At 36.7% G+C, this 13,712-nt stretch overlaps 1 protein-coding gene across 4 annotated transcripts in view; it reads right to left on the bottom strand.

The window, feature by feature from the left end:
- The window catches only part of fstl5 (follistatin-like 5), a 175,550-nt gene that overhangs the window by 119,967 nt on the left and 41,871 nt on the right, over positions 1–13,712 (bottom strand). The window contains exon 1 of one of the 4 annotated variants that reach the window (XM_044126835.1): positions 3,739–4,145. The exons of 2 other annotated variants lie outside the window; for them this stretch is intronic. Coding sequence is in view for 1 of the 2 variants with exons in the window: in XM_044126832.1 (XP_043982767.1) it covers positions 2,862–3,258 (397 nt within the window). In the remaining variant the exon portion in view is untranslated. Of the gene's footprint in view, positions 1–2,861; positions 3,414–3,738; positions 4,146–13,712 lie in introns of those variants that run through there. One more of the 4 variants, XM_044126832.1, reaches the window with a different exon arrangement.

Below are 13,712 nucleotides of genomic sequence, written 5' to 3'. Positions count from 1 at the left end.
GTGAAACACCACATGCACAATGTCTGAGAGTACATGCTTGTGCATATTATGACTTTAAGCGTTTATTCTGCGTTTCTAAACTGTGTCTAAGTTTAGAAACTTTGACATAAAATGTGTTTTATTACTTTGAACTGCATAGGGGTGGCTCTACAAAGTAGAATATCAACTTAACGCTAAACCCTCTAAACCAATAGATTTAAACTCAGTTTGTTTTTCCACGTTACTTGTTGGATGCTGCAAAAAGAGGAGAGTAGCATCCTGTTACACTTCTATGTTTTCCTGTGGACCATCATACAGCTAAGCCAAGTTGCAGTCGGTGCATCACTACAGACCTTCACACAGTTCACAAAATGTTTACAATATTTTTTTTCAAATGTCTGGCATTAACATTTGGAGGGGGGATTTTTGTGCCTGAATAATTTAATCAAATATTTTGGTTCCAGTTTTGCTAAAAAAAATAAATAAAGTAAATAATGCTTGCAACAAATGTAACTAAAAGAATTGAACACAGAATGAGCAAAGTGCTGTACAGCAAGCAAAGTAAAACATCAGCAATTAGATAAATGGGTATAAATGTTTTTCTGCAACAAAAACAGGAAGGGCAAACATAATATGAGCAATAGCCATGACAATTTTTTTTTTAAATAAATGAAAAGAAAACCTAATATTTGCCATCATTCTCACTAAAACAATGAAAATATGGCCAATGTGATTGGCACAGCCAACATTAGTCACATTGCATGGTATATGGTATACGGCTGAATTACAAAAACAAAAAATAAAAAAGGACAAGATGGTCAACTCTACAGCCTATGCAAGTGGTTAAAGTAAGATATAAACGATTGGCAAAAATACAATAAGATAAATTATTGTATTAATTGTGTATATTATACACAACTGTAAGTTTTGCACAATTTTTACACGCACACATCACACAAAACGCGGGAAAGATATTTCAGAAAAACTTTGAGAGCCATCAATATAAAATGCTCAAAACCAGAGCTTGTACTTTCCAGTCGGATATGAGGGTAAACAAAGTGACTTAAACTGTCTCAATCACATAGCAGGACTCCCCAAACGCAGTCTTGCCTTATCCTCCAGCAATCAGAGAGGATTTAGACGAGATACGAGTCTGGATGCTGTGACCTGATTTGAGTCAGTCAATTTGCTAGTTTATTAATTCCCCGTGGTGACATGGCGTAATGATTATTCAGTGAATTTGTGCTGCACAGCCAGGCATCCTCTGCCACCAGCAGGGTCGGCGAAGGGCGCAGTGATTTGTTGTCAGCATGCACATCCAGCTGTCTGCTCAGCTGACACCAGACACTAATGAGGAACAGTGGACAGCCAGTCATTTACTGCTAAAACTGGTATTTTTCAAATTACAGACTAATTTTTTTTTTTTTTATGTAGTCAAAGTTTTACAGACAGCTCACCAGGGCACAGAGAAGAAAAATAGAGGGGTGTCACAACTGTCCACAACTCATCGTTACAGGAAAAGCATTTACCTGCTGTCATTGGTGGCCATGCTAACTAGCCTTAGCAGTTGTAGCAGAATATGCTGCAGTGAACCAGCAGCAAAAAATTAATCGACAGCGCTAATATCCTCGTCCAGGCTCTGATTGTTTGGACTTGGATTTGTTTTTTGTTTTTTTTTCACCACCAGGGGGTCTTTTTATGGGCTCTAGTGTCCCTTTTTTCATAGTAGTTGGATTTGTTTTTAAAGCTCTTGCTCCCTTTCATTTATCAGAGTTGTTGAATTGCTTTATTCATACCAGGTCCTTGAGGTCAGACAGTCAACATTTACTTATAGTTCCACAGACAAAAGTATGTACATCGGAGTGACGGGTGTTTTGTTGTGGCTGTATTGAGCTATAACTGAACTTTGCCTTTTTTATTATATTATTTTGAAATAAGGATTTCCATCACATTCATTAATTACAGTTTTAGCCATTCAAGGTCGTAGATGAGGATGGAAAGAGTGATTGTGTCCATATTGCCTTTTTGATATTTTCTTTTACAGACCCCTTCTTATTTTACATTGTGAACAATAGCAAAAATGAACAGAATGCAACAATCAGACAGCACACCACCCCAAACAATACAAACACTAATTACTAAAAGGGCAAGATCACATAATTTACAAGTACAGTGAAATGAAGTCAGATCTGATTGTTTTGGGGGGTTTTTGGCAGAGATCAGTTTTTTTTTTTTTCTTTTTCAACTTGGAGGAATATCTTTTCTATAATATAAATCTGGCAGGAGACTATTAATACTTAAAAATGTAATTTTACTCCTGTCTTGTTCTACCTTGTTGTATCTACCTTCTTTTAGTTTTCATTTATATATTGATTTTGTTAAGCACAACAGTTCACAACATTGTTTGTGTAAAGAATAATTTCTTTTAATTATCTTTTGTATTGTCACAATACAACTATGGGTGTATCAGCCAAAAAAAAAACGAGTATTGGGTTTTAATTGTCTGCGTGTAAAATATTTGATATGCACAAGGATATAAGTACTCCACTTCAGCAAATAGCCGGGCCCCGCATTTGCTACAGCAAATGTCCTCCAGTATTTTTATCCAAATCCACCTTATTCCTAGCCCCCATGAGACTTCGCATAATTTATGGGCCCGACTTCCGCCGCAAACCGGAGCCGCCAATTATTTACATTTAGCAACTAGCTAACCGGCTTTCGTCAGAGCTTTTAGGCTAGAAAATATGTGGGAACATCAGCTGTGACAGCTTAAATGCGGCAGTATTGTTTTACCGCAACCTACAGCTATTGCGGGGAGGGATGGTGACTTGAAGAAATGGCCGCAAATAACCCGCACTAGCATATTTAGCTACTTCACTTACTCAGTTGCTTCGGATACAGATGCAGGTTTTCTTCCGTTGACGTTTTGTCCACACAATGAAATGAGCACACATAAAGCATTTTGGGTTTTTTGTTTAAGTTTAGAATTTTTAGCAAAATCTTTTTTGTTTCCACATCCGTCAGTAGATATTGAAAACTACCGCTAATCACAGAAACGCTGCCTTTTTGTTTCGGGAGCACGTTTAAAACAAACTTGCAGGTGATTAGAGTACAGCCACGAACAGCACAACAGTTACCCGAGCTCCACAAGGCCATCTTATGATAGTTTCTAGTGGCAATTTGCTCTCTATAACAGGTTAATGTGTGATTCGGTTCGGTTCTAGTCCAGTGGGGGAAGATTATCCGTATTACGGTCTGGAGTGCAGCAGCTGCGGTCATTTTCCCCCTTTTTTGCAGCGAACCTCGAGGTTCTGGTACTGACGGACTAAATAAACCCAAATATTTTTATTTTGTCGTATAGAAATTTATTGCTGGTCCAAACATAATGATAAAACAGACTTGCTGCAACCACTTCATAAACCTTATTTTATTAAATCAAATGAAAAAATAAAAAAAATCACATCGCTCTCAGCTAATATTATGCAGTTCTCCTGTTTTACACTGTCGGCACTAAACTGCAGCGCAGAACTCTAACCAACTTCACTGCTTTTCTCTTTATTACTGTCAGTTTCTCAAAGAATCGAGCTGCTAACTCGCGGTAATTCCTTAAAAAAACCCTTAACGCTGTGTTCCTATCGCTCCCCGTAATTAAACTCATTTACGATCCTCTGTACCGAGCATCTCTCAGATAGCAGAAGGCATGTATATACAAGTTTGACAAAATATTGTACAATAACCGAACAGACCCATAATACTCACCACTGTCTATTTACTGAAGTGATGGACTCATTTGACTGCTGTGTCTGTCATCCTCTCTGTTTTCACGTAATGAAAACAGATGATTATGAAATGATCATCAGAAATTATCCCAGATCCTGTTTGATACCAGATGCAACGCTACCGGAGTAGATGCGATCTCGGCAGTATATTTTGCTAGAGACCGAAAAAGACGTTACAGCTTAATGCAAAACTTGTGGCACAGAACCGCGGACATTTAATAAGATCAACCTCGTCGCGCACTGGAAGCAGCTTCACTAAAACCAGCATGAGGGTTTTCTCAAGACCACGGAGGCGAAGAAACAACCTCCTTGGCTGAAACCTGGCTCCTTCAAACGATAAACTTCTAGGTGTCAAACTCCAGTGTCCTGCAGTCTTTAGACGTTCCATTCCAGGTATAAAAATCTGGAATGAAATGGCTTAATGACCTCCTCTTTGTGTAGATAAGTTCTCCAGAGCCTCAATGACCTAATTATTCTATTCAGGTGTGGTGCAGCAGAGGCACATCTAAAAGTTGCAGGGCAGTGGCCCTTGAGGACTGGAGTTTGACACCTGTGGCTCAGCGTGCCTTCTTCTTCTTTTTTATTGACGGCTAGCTAGCAACGTTTTGGTGTGCATTACCGCCACCAACTGGAGCTCAGCATGCCAACGTGCTTCTCTTAAAAACAATGTTTGAATTGAAGGAAGTGAAGATGGAACAGCAGTAAAGGTTGCCATCAATTTAGCTAACTGATTAATGAGTCAGGGTTTTTTAACTCTTGTTACTAGAATGACAAGAGTATCGGTCACATGGTGGTGCATATTGTGTTGGGCACAGCCAGAGAAATTAGAGCCCTGGATTCTTAATTTTGCTCAATTGGACAATGGATAATATTGGGGGGTTTTCTCCTAGACTCAGTTGTTTCCACTGTACAGCTGAATATAAACAAATACAAATAAATAAAAAATTAGGTGACCTTGAATTGTTATTTTTCACCTTAAATTTGTTTTTATATGATTTATTGATTTGTTTGGGAGGGTCTTGCAATTTAGAACTTTATTCATAATCGACATGGAAATATATCATCCTGATATAAAAATAACATTTAGTCAGACTCAGCAAAGAGCACTGGGGACCTAACATAATTTTGAAGAAAGTAATTCCTTGATGCATAATGTGAAGTATTTACACATAAGTAAATGTGAAAAGATACAACAGATATACTTTAACATGGCCAACACATTTAGATATAATTTAAAGATGAATATAGGACTTATCATCTTGAAAGAAACATTTCAAAAGTATGCTGCATGAAGCCTTTAAAAATGCATCTCGATAGTTACAGTTTTCATTCTGAATGTGAATGATCACATCCATTTAGGCAACATGTTGCCAGAATTTTGTGAAATCTTTTTGACATGTACAAAATTTTTTTCTGTCATGTTTTTCTCTCTCCTTCTCTAAATGGAGACTGTTGGACTTGCATTTATCTGATCTTTTCCATCACAACTACCCCAACTCCTCAGAGGGAGAAGAGTGTAGTAAACAACACTTAAGGCTCTGGTTTCACTCGGTTCACTAAGTTAAACTGGACCTCAAATAAGAAACGGAGATAAAATAAATTTAATCAGCAAATACAATAATACTTAATTCAAGTAATGTCATTTTCTCACAACTTCTCTTCACATTTGGGTATTAATACCTGATTTCTTTAATCGGGATATTATATTTTAAGTTGATAGTCTTCTGATGTGAAACAGTATTTTTATTCAACCTTTTGTCATGCTATAGGGGGACAATTATGTATATTATATGCATAAATGTGTATTATGTAATCAAAGCAACACTTTAAGTATGTGTTTGTTGAGGGGAAAACATAACAAAAGATATAAAGCTTTAAAAAGTAGATTTTACATAATTCCCCCCTCTGGCTCTTAAGAAAGCTGATACTGCCATTATGAACGTCATGATTATTTTCCATTTTGTTTTACTTCCAAGACATCAACTTTGAGGACTAAATGTTCTCTTGCTGTTTGATTTATCCCAACCAAAAACAGGTGTATCGATGAAGAGTGGTCATGCAGTTCAGTCAAATCAGCATGTTACAGAAGTCAGTTAAAAATTTAATTGCTTCAAGAGAAAATACTTTCAAATAATTCTTAACAGAAAACACTTCAATCAATAAAGTTTTTTTTTTTTTTTTTTAGTTTTATTTGTAGCGCTCTGAAGGACAATTCATAGATTTCATAAGGCAAGTGAAAGATTAATTTCCGGTTGCCCTCTGTGTGATTGAAGGCGCTTTTCCGTCAGCATGGTAACAGAGGTGTTGCATTAGCTTTTGAAACAATCTTTTTTCACTTTACCATCTGGTAATTGCAGCAGTGTGACAACACCTTCACTTCTGGTGGCATAAACAACTCTTGAACAATTTATGAAAATCTATTTGAGGCATGAGCTCTTTAAGCCCTTTGAAGTGGAGCAACACACTTTGTTTGAAACATTGATGATGTTGCTTCCACTCCAGTGAGCCTCAATGCAGCACTCTTCCACTAAAATCCAGAATAAAAACCTTTAAACTTGAGTTTGTTCTTGGCTTTCCATTTTTGGAAGTCTTTAATTTTTCTTCAGTAAAACATGAACTAGAAATAAAGCAACCAGACATTAAACCATAGCAGTTACTATGTTTCCATAGTAAAATAATGGCTGGTTAACTATTAAGGTTAAACTGTCGGCAAAAAAAAAAAATGTCTAAGAAAGCAATGCAGTTACAATCATGTGGCTGTAGTAGAAATGACTAATAATTGTTTACTTAGAAATTGAAAAATAGCGTTACATAAAAAGAGCATCTGTATTTGCAATGATTACAAACCGCTGGGAAATTAATTTTGGCATGTAAATTTGATCAACCCACTGACAATAGTGCCACATTTGCAATTTGAACAAGAGAGCAGGATTAACATTCTATAACCAAAGTATAGATCATGTGTCTGGAAGTCCACAATTTGATCTGTGTGACTGTGTTTTTTGCATTCAGTGGATTTATAAAGCACATTCCACACCTATGGTTACTGTATGAATTGTGGCATTCCTTCTACATGCTAACCTTTGAACACAGAGTACAAATCAGTTATACTTTTGCTGCTGGTATTAGACATGTAGGATGGATTGAGCTTACAAATAAATCATCTTGTAGTTAATTGAAAACACAAGTGACAGCAGGTGGGTAGATTTAGCAAAATGTTGTATTTATATGCCTTCAAGTCATCAAGCCTCGAAACAGACAAAAGTGGAAGATTGTCCAACAACTCTAACAAAAAATTAACTGCCATGAAGATTTACCGCAGAAATGAATCAAAACTTTATAAATTAACTATCCACGGAATAGCTTGTCAATTTTTCAGAAAGATGAATAGCTGCATCCCAGCTGTCCTCTTCAGTGCTTAATAAAACATCTCCCTTGTACAGATTCTCATACTACATTGATTTCCAACTTTAAATCACAGATAATTAATTTGGCAGTTTAATCATTTATCTATTGGGAAAACAGACACTTGTGTAGATTAAACATAGTGACAAATCTCCTTGAGCACCTCTGCATACAACAAAAATTATTTTATTTATGTTTCATACGTATGTGCAAAAGCAGTAAAAGGTATCAGACTATTCAGGTCTGAATATAGAGAAGTAAAACTTTGTAACGATAAATGTCAATCTGTAGTGAACCAAAGAAACAAGTAAAAAAGTAATTCATTACTTCCAGCCTCTGACAGCATGTATGTGTGTGTGTGTCGATCCCTGGACGACAGCATGCGTGAGAGAGAGGATGAGAGCACCTGGCAGCCACTTGGCAACTCTCCGTCCCATTTCATTTGCTCTCCTAATGATTGTACGTGGGCTCTGCTCTTCTCTCATTCTGTCCACATCAGGACGCAGCACTGAGAGCGTTCCCACCAACAGCCCCATTTATCACAGATTGTCGACTAATTGTAAGTACCCCACGCTTCTGACATTACTACTTCACATTACAGTGGGCTGTTTGGTATGCAAACTGCGCACAGACGAGCAGCTCGTCTTCCCCTGACTGATTTTCCCGTTCTGTTGCGAGAGCAGGTTTATTAGGCGTTTTTAGTGAAGTCTTTACAGTAACTGAGGAAAACATTTTTAATCAGTTTTACAGTGGAATCTTCCAGCTATTAAGGTAGAAATAAGGCCACAGTGTTACACTTTTGGGTATGTAGTCACTCTTCTGTATGTAGTAACTCCATGTCAAAGTTAAACATCGATGAATGCAATGTTAGGATTTCAGAATCCAAAACGTACCAGCTCTTAAACAGTTATAACGTTAACCTGCCACTTTTATCAGTTTTGTAGTTAATAAAAGAACTTCCATAACACAGAAGCAGCTCAAACCTCCAGTTTCTGTGTCATGTTGTAAGTGGTGTTTCTCCTGAGACTAAATGCAAAAATGTGTGAAAGAACATTTATATTTTAATGGTTTTAGGGATGACTTTTGATATTCTTTGTCACCTCTGTATCTAACAAGCAAGGACAGTTCATTTATAATTATTGAATTCACATCTAAAAAACAAGATTAAAAGGTGTCACATCAACTTCTTAAACTGCATTTTTTTAACCAAACCAGATGGCTGAACCAAATGCATTAGCTTCATTAAATGTTGAAGTTTGATTTGTTCAGAGAGAGAGCATTCACACTACCATTTGGTCTGCTTTAATCCAACTCCAGTTTGATTGTGAAGGAGTGACTCGAACTCTGATGTAGACCACAAAACAAACTCTGGTCCACCTACAAACCTAGTTCTTGGTTCAGTTTGAATGAACTTTGCCGCAGTTTGAACACCAAGTGAACCAGAGACCAGTCCAAAAGAAAAAAGCAAGCAATAGCACAGAGCATTTTGGGTAAATGCAACTAAAACAAATGTGTGAGTATAGCAAGTTTTTAAAATAGTTTTTGCAAATCAATCTTTTTGTAAAGCAAACTTTTACTGTCCTCACTGACCACGAAGATCAGAGCTGATGTTAATGTTAGTATTGTGAGGTTGGCTGTGATAATTAGGTGTGTAGGTTTGGACTTGTTGCATGTTGAGGGTTTGTTTTTTCTGGCAGATTGACTTTGTAATAGTTTGAAGGTGATGTTTGACCACAAAGACTAATCAGCAGTTCAGGCTACTGGATACAGTTCTTTATAATTGATATATATGGCAAAAAATATGTTAAACAATAAGAAACAACCTTGCACAGTATAATTCACACTTTGTGGAAGCATATTTCCTTTCACTTATTGTGTTATGGTTTTTTAGAGCAAGCACTACATAACATTTACTGGGACTTCATTTTGTGTAATTCTATTTGCTTCATGGCTCTAAAGTAATAGTACAATTCTTCCTTTAGAGTTGTATGTTTGTATGCTTCAAACTGAAGCTTTCATCTTTCACCCTTCCACAATTTACAGAGGCCATTTCCAAAGGCAAGCACATGTCAGCAAGAATTAGGACTTAAACTGAATGGTGAAAACATTAAAGCACGCATTACTCTCGTCTAACAAAAAGCAGCAGTAAAGCACTGTTTTCTCACTATGATGAAACACATAAAAGACCATGTCAGATCTCAAAACATGAAAGAAGACAAATCAAAATTCTAGTTGCATTTTTTTTTCTTTAATTTGCAGCTATATGCCACACTCCCTGCTGAGTAGAAGCAGACACACAAAGACTACGCCTGCATAATATTTCACTTGCTTTTTCTGTATGCAAATACTGAGACTAAACAAGATACAATTAGGAGGCTTTGGAAGCAAAGTTGGGAAACCCAAACCCCAACCAGTTCCCGCTCCTCATTTAACCTGTTTCAATTTGATCCCAAACAGTTTTGGATACGACAGCTCCAAGTGACATCTTAGAGCTATCAGTGCTCCAAGATGATTACTGGAGGAGTTAGAAAAGCAAGTTGGATCAAGACTTCAGAGAAAATATTTATAGTGTATTCCAGCAGGGAAATACACATAACTTTAAAAGTAACAGTTAGTTTGGACACTACATACAATAAAAGAACTGAGTGGATAGCGTGGAGCTCTGGAGGGTAATTTTCATATTTTGACACTGATGCGGTTCTGCCATTCAGATGAAAAGTGCATTAAAGTTAATGTTGGCTGAAAGCAGGAACCGACCTTCAGGATAATGTTCCTTCCTATGATTACTGCGCTGACCTTCAAATGGAAACGGCAACGCTGCTATTGCCAAGCCTTCATCATTAGCCACTGTAAGTAGCAAGGGTTCATGCGGATCACTACAAATTATTGATGAATCTCAATTAGATTTGTCTCACTCCATTTAATTCCCCACATTTAGGATATGGTTTGCCAAAAATTATGTTTATCAACATCCTAGGAGTCATTTATACACCAGAGCTGAGAGTTGATGGGAATATTGTTGATCCTGTTAAATATGCAGCAGGTTCTGCTTCCTTTGGCAGTCCTGATGATCACCATGACACCCATTACTCACTTTTTTTCCCCCACCTTTGTATGTGTTATTTTCAGATGAGCATTTTAACATTAACTGAAAGTTCATTAAGCAGACAGAAAGCCTGAAAACAAATTGCCTTTCAGAATAGTACATGGCAAAATGGCTCCTAAATATTATTCTAATGGCCTGGTAGAGTCAGTTTATGAGAACATTAGTATTCTCCTTCATAGCCATCATAAAAACAAACTGTGCAAATGGTGAATGCTTGTGTGGGACAAAAAAATTGAAAACGGGTTTCCATAAGGAAGCTGAAACAGATTATATTTCCCCCTTTCTTAAATTAAGTCAAAGACTTTATTATTCAAACATTCATATATGTAGTAATTTAAAATGTATTTTTTAAAGTCAAATTATTCCATACTAAAACAAATATCTTAAAAATGTGTGGTTCTTTGGAGGTCAATGTCTACAAACAAACAATAAAAACATTTGACTTGTTAAAAAATGCCGAGTCCTGCTGCTTTTTTATCCTGGTCCACTAATTAGAATGGACTTTTATCAGGACCACAATGTAGTGCAATTATAACCGGGGAGGAAGAAGGACTGCCAATGTGCTTCTCATACTGGCAGTCCAAGCTAATTCAGAGGCTCAGGTTATACTGAAGTTCCATCCGTAGTGATACATTTTACAACTTTACCTGGTTTTCTGGTCTCAAACAGGAACTTTGTTGTCTTTTAATGGGACAAAATGCTGCAGTGACACTGCAGCATTTTGGAACAAGGCAAGGAGGGCACACGACATCTATCTTGAGCTCCCCTTACTGGTTACCAGTTACTTTAAGAATTCACTTTTAAATAATTTGAACAGAGCTGTCAGAGCCTTACAGATCAACTCATACTCTCAGGTTAACCAACCAGAGACTACTGTTAGTTCATCAAACCCATTTTACAAACTTCAGCTATGAAATACTCTGAATCTGTCACTGTGGTGTTGATGGTTTCAATGTGTTTATTTGTCCATCTTATCAAAAGTCTAGTTTGTTTTAAGTAGCTTGAGTTCTCTTATGAGCAGTCAGTGTTCTTCAAAATAATCTTTGCTTTGACCATCTACATCTATCCCTCTTCCCAAAACCTGAACTATACATTTAACCCTTTAACTGCCGGTGCGCTGATTGACCCATTGACCTGCATGTGACAGTATTTGGGGTGACAGTTAAAGGGTTAAGGGTAAGTGGGTCAAGGGTTGCAGGTGACTTTCAGGACCACACAGTTATGCAGGTACCTACAAAACCAAGAAACTAATTCTACACTTTTACTATCCCTTTTAAGATGTCTCATCCCCACATTCCTAAAAAAAAATCTGTACTCCCTCGTTCTACATTGACTTGAGTCGAACCGTATGAAGACCATTACAAATTAAATTTTGATAATAATGTGTAGTGAGATGGAACAACAGGGAGTCAAATAATTTTGTTTGAGAAAAGCACTGAAACGCTCTGCTCTTTGGTTTAGCTGTGACAAGTTATTAAAATTGTAACCCAGTCCCAGGGGGTAGTGTGCAATTTTAGAATTAATATACAATTTAGAGCTCAATGTTTTTCAGCTTTTGAATTATTCATGTGTGTCTGGTATGGACTTGGGTCTGGTGGAGGTAAAATGACTGCAATGCATACAAATTAAAGCATTGTGTCTGGAAAATTAGAGAAGAGGAGACGACACAGATTAGGAGGACAAACATTATGCGTCTCAGCAAAACAAGAAGCTTGGACTGGTGCAGAGGTTTCACCTCAATGATGCGGCGCAGTAATAAGAATACTCAAAGATGATAAACGGTTGTTTAAAGGTGGCATGATGTGTCTTTGGGAACATGGAACCAGTGATCTTATTTATTTTCTCTTCAACTGATTGTACTATAAACATTCAGTCCATAATAGGATTGTCATCAGAAGCAATCTGATGGCTTCTTACAATAATTTGATTTCTGAGATAGGCTGAAAAACTGTTTTGTGTCATAAAAATAAGAATGGAGCATGCTGCATAATTAAATTCAAGGAAAAATTCTGTTGTGTTCTGTTATGGAGATATGTTAGATTATACTACTGTTCATAAACCAATCCATCACAAACTACTAGAGAAAGAAAATCAACCTTCTTAGGAACTGATCTTTATTACTTAAAAAGATGACATTTCTATACATTTCTTTTGATGAATATTTCCTTAGAATCAACTAAAAGATAAAAATGTAAGGGATTTTGAAAATAATAAACTCAAAGAAATACTCTATAAAATCAATAATTATATTTATCAGGAATGAGCCTGATAAATGTAATTATTTACATTTATCTCTATTTGAAGACATGTAATAATTTCTTTAAAGATTACTAAAGGAAAATAATGTTTTGTTTTTATTACAACAAACCCAAAACACAACCGCCCTGGGCAGTTGCCCAAGTCACCCAGATCAGAAACCGCCACTGTGCATAGTAAACCCAATGGATTCTGCTGCCTTAAGTTTCAATGGAAACCCAATTTATGAGGCTTTAGTTTAATTCAGTGTTTCTCAATTCCAGACCTCACGCCCCCCCCGCCTGCATGTTTTAGGTGTTTCCCTTCTGCTACACACCTGGATTGAATTTGTAGGTGATTAACAGGCTTCTGCAGCACTTGATGGTCATGCAATCATTTGAATCAGCTGTTCTGGAATAGAGGCACATCTAAAACATGCAGAACCGGGGGGCCCAAGGACTGGAATTAAGAAGCACTGGTTTAATTCAAAGTTTTCTCAATCTCTATAGTAGATAAATAAGTTGCTTTGACCAGAGCCTACAGAGACATTTCTATGTGATCTGGAAACCAAAAGTTAAGATACATGGAAGATTACTCCAAGACAGGTGTTGCTGCACTCCAACTCAAGTTTAATTTTTGCTTAAAAATTAAACTTCAGTTTAACTATAAAAAACATGCTTCAGTTGTTAACTTGGTGCATATTCACAGCAAACATGCTTTCAGTGAGTCTTATTTGACTTAAGTAACATTCCCCCTAGCTTCCTTTACAAGCTAGGGGGAATGCTTATAAAGGATTATAAGACTATATAAACAATGATTCTAATGGAAATTCTTCTATGCAATGAGAAGAACAAATATTTTGGTTTAGTGTTCAACACAAAGCAACGTTTTATAAACTACATCACAATTACACTGATTTGATGTAGTAATTTGTCTAGAAAAATATCTTAATCTTTTCTGAATGAGCAGTTGAAAACTTGTTCAACCCAGGCTTTGAACTTTGAATGTTTATGAACTCCAGCTCTGCTTTGCCCTCAGGGATTGCTGTTTATCCTGGTGTTAATTCAATAACTGACTAGTTGTGTTTTCTGCAGCTGTGCCTGAGTAAATTAAGTCCATTGATTATGTTGTCTTACTTTTCTGGTCTATTTCTGCAAGTCTTTACAAAGTAAGGTAGAGGGAATATTGCTTTAGTTAATAGGTTCACT

Source organism: Gambusia affinis, linkage group LG09 (assembly GCF_019740435.1).
Source record: "Gambusia affinis linkage group LG09, SWU_Gaff_1.0, whole genome shotgun sequence".
Classification (NCBI taxonomy): Eukaryota; Metazoa; Chordata; class Actinopteri; order Cyprinodontiformes; family Poeciliidae; genus Gambusia; species Gambusia affinis.
Note: the sequence above shows the minus strand (reverse complement) of the source record. Positions and strands in the feature narration are given on the sequence as shown.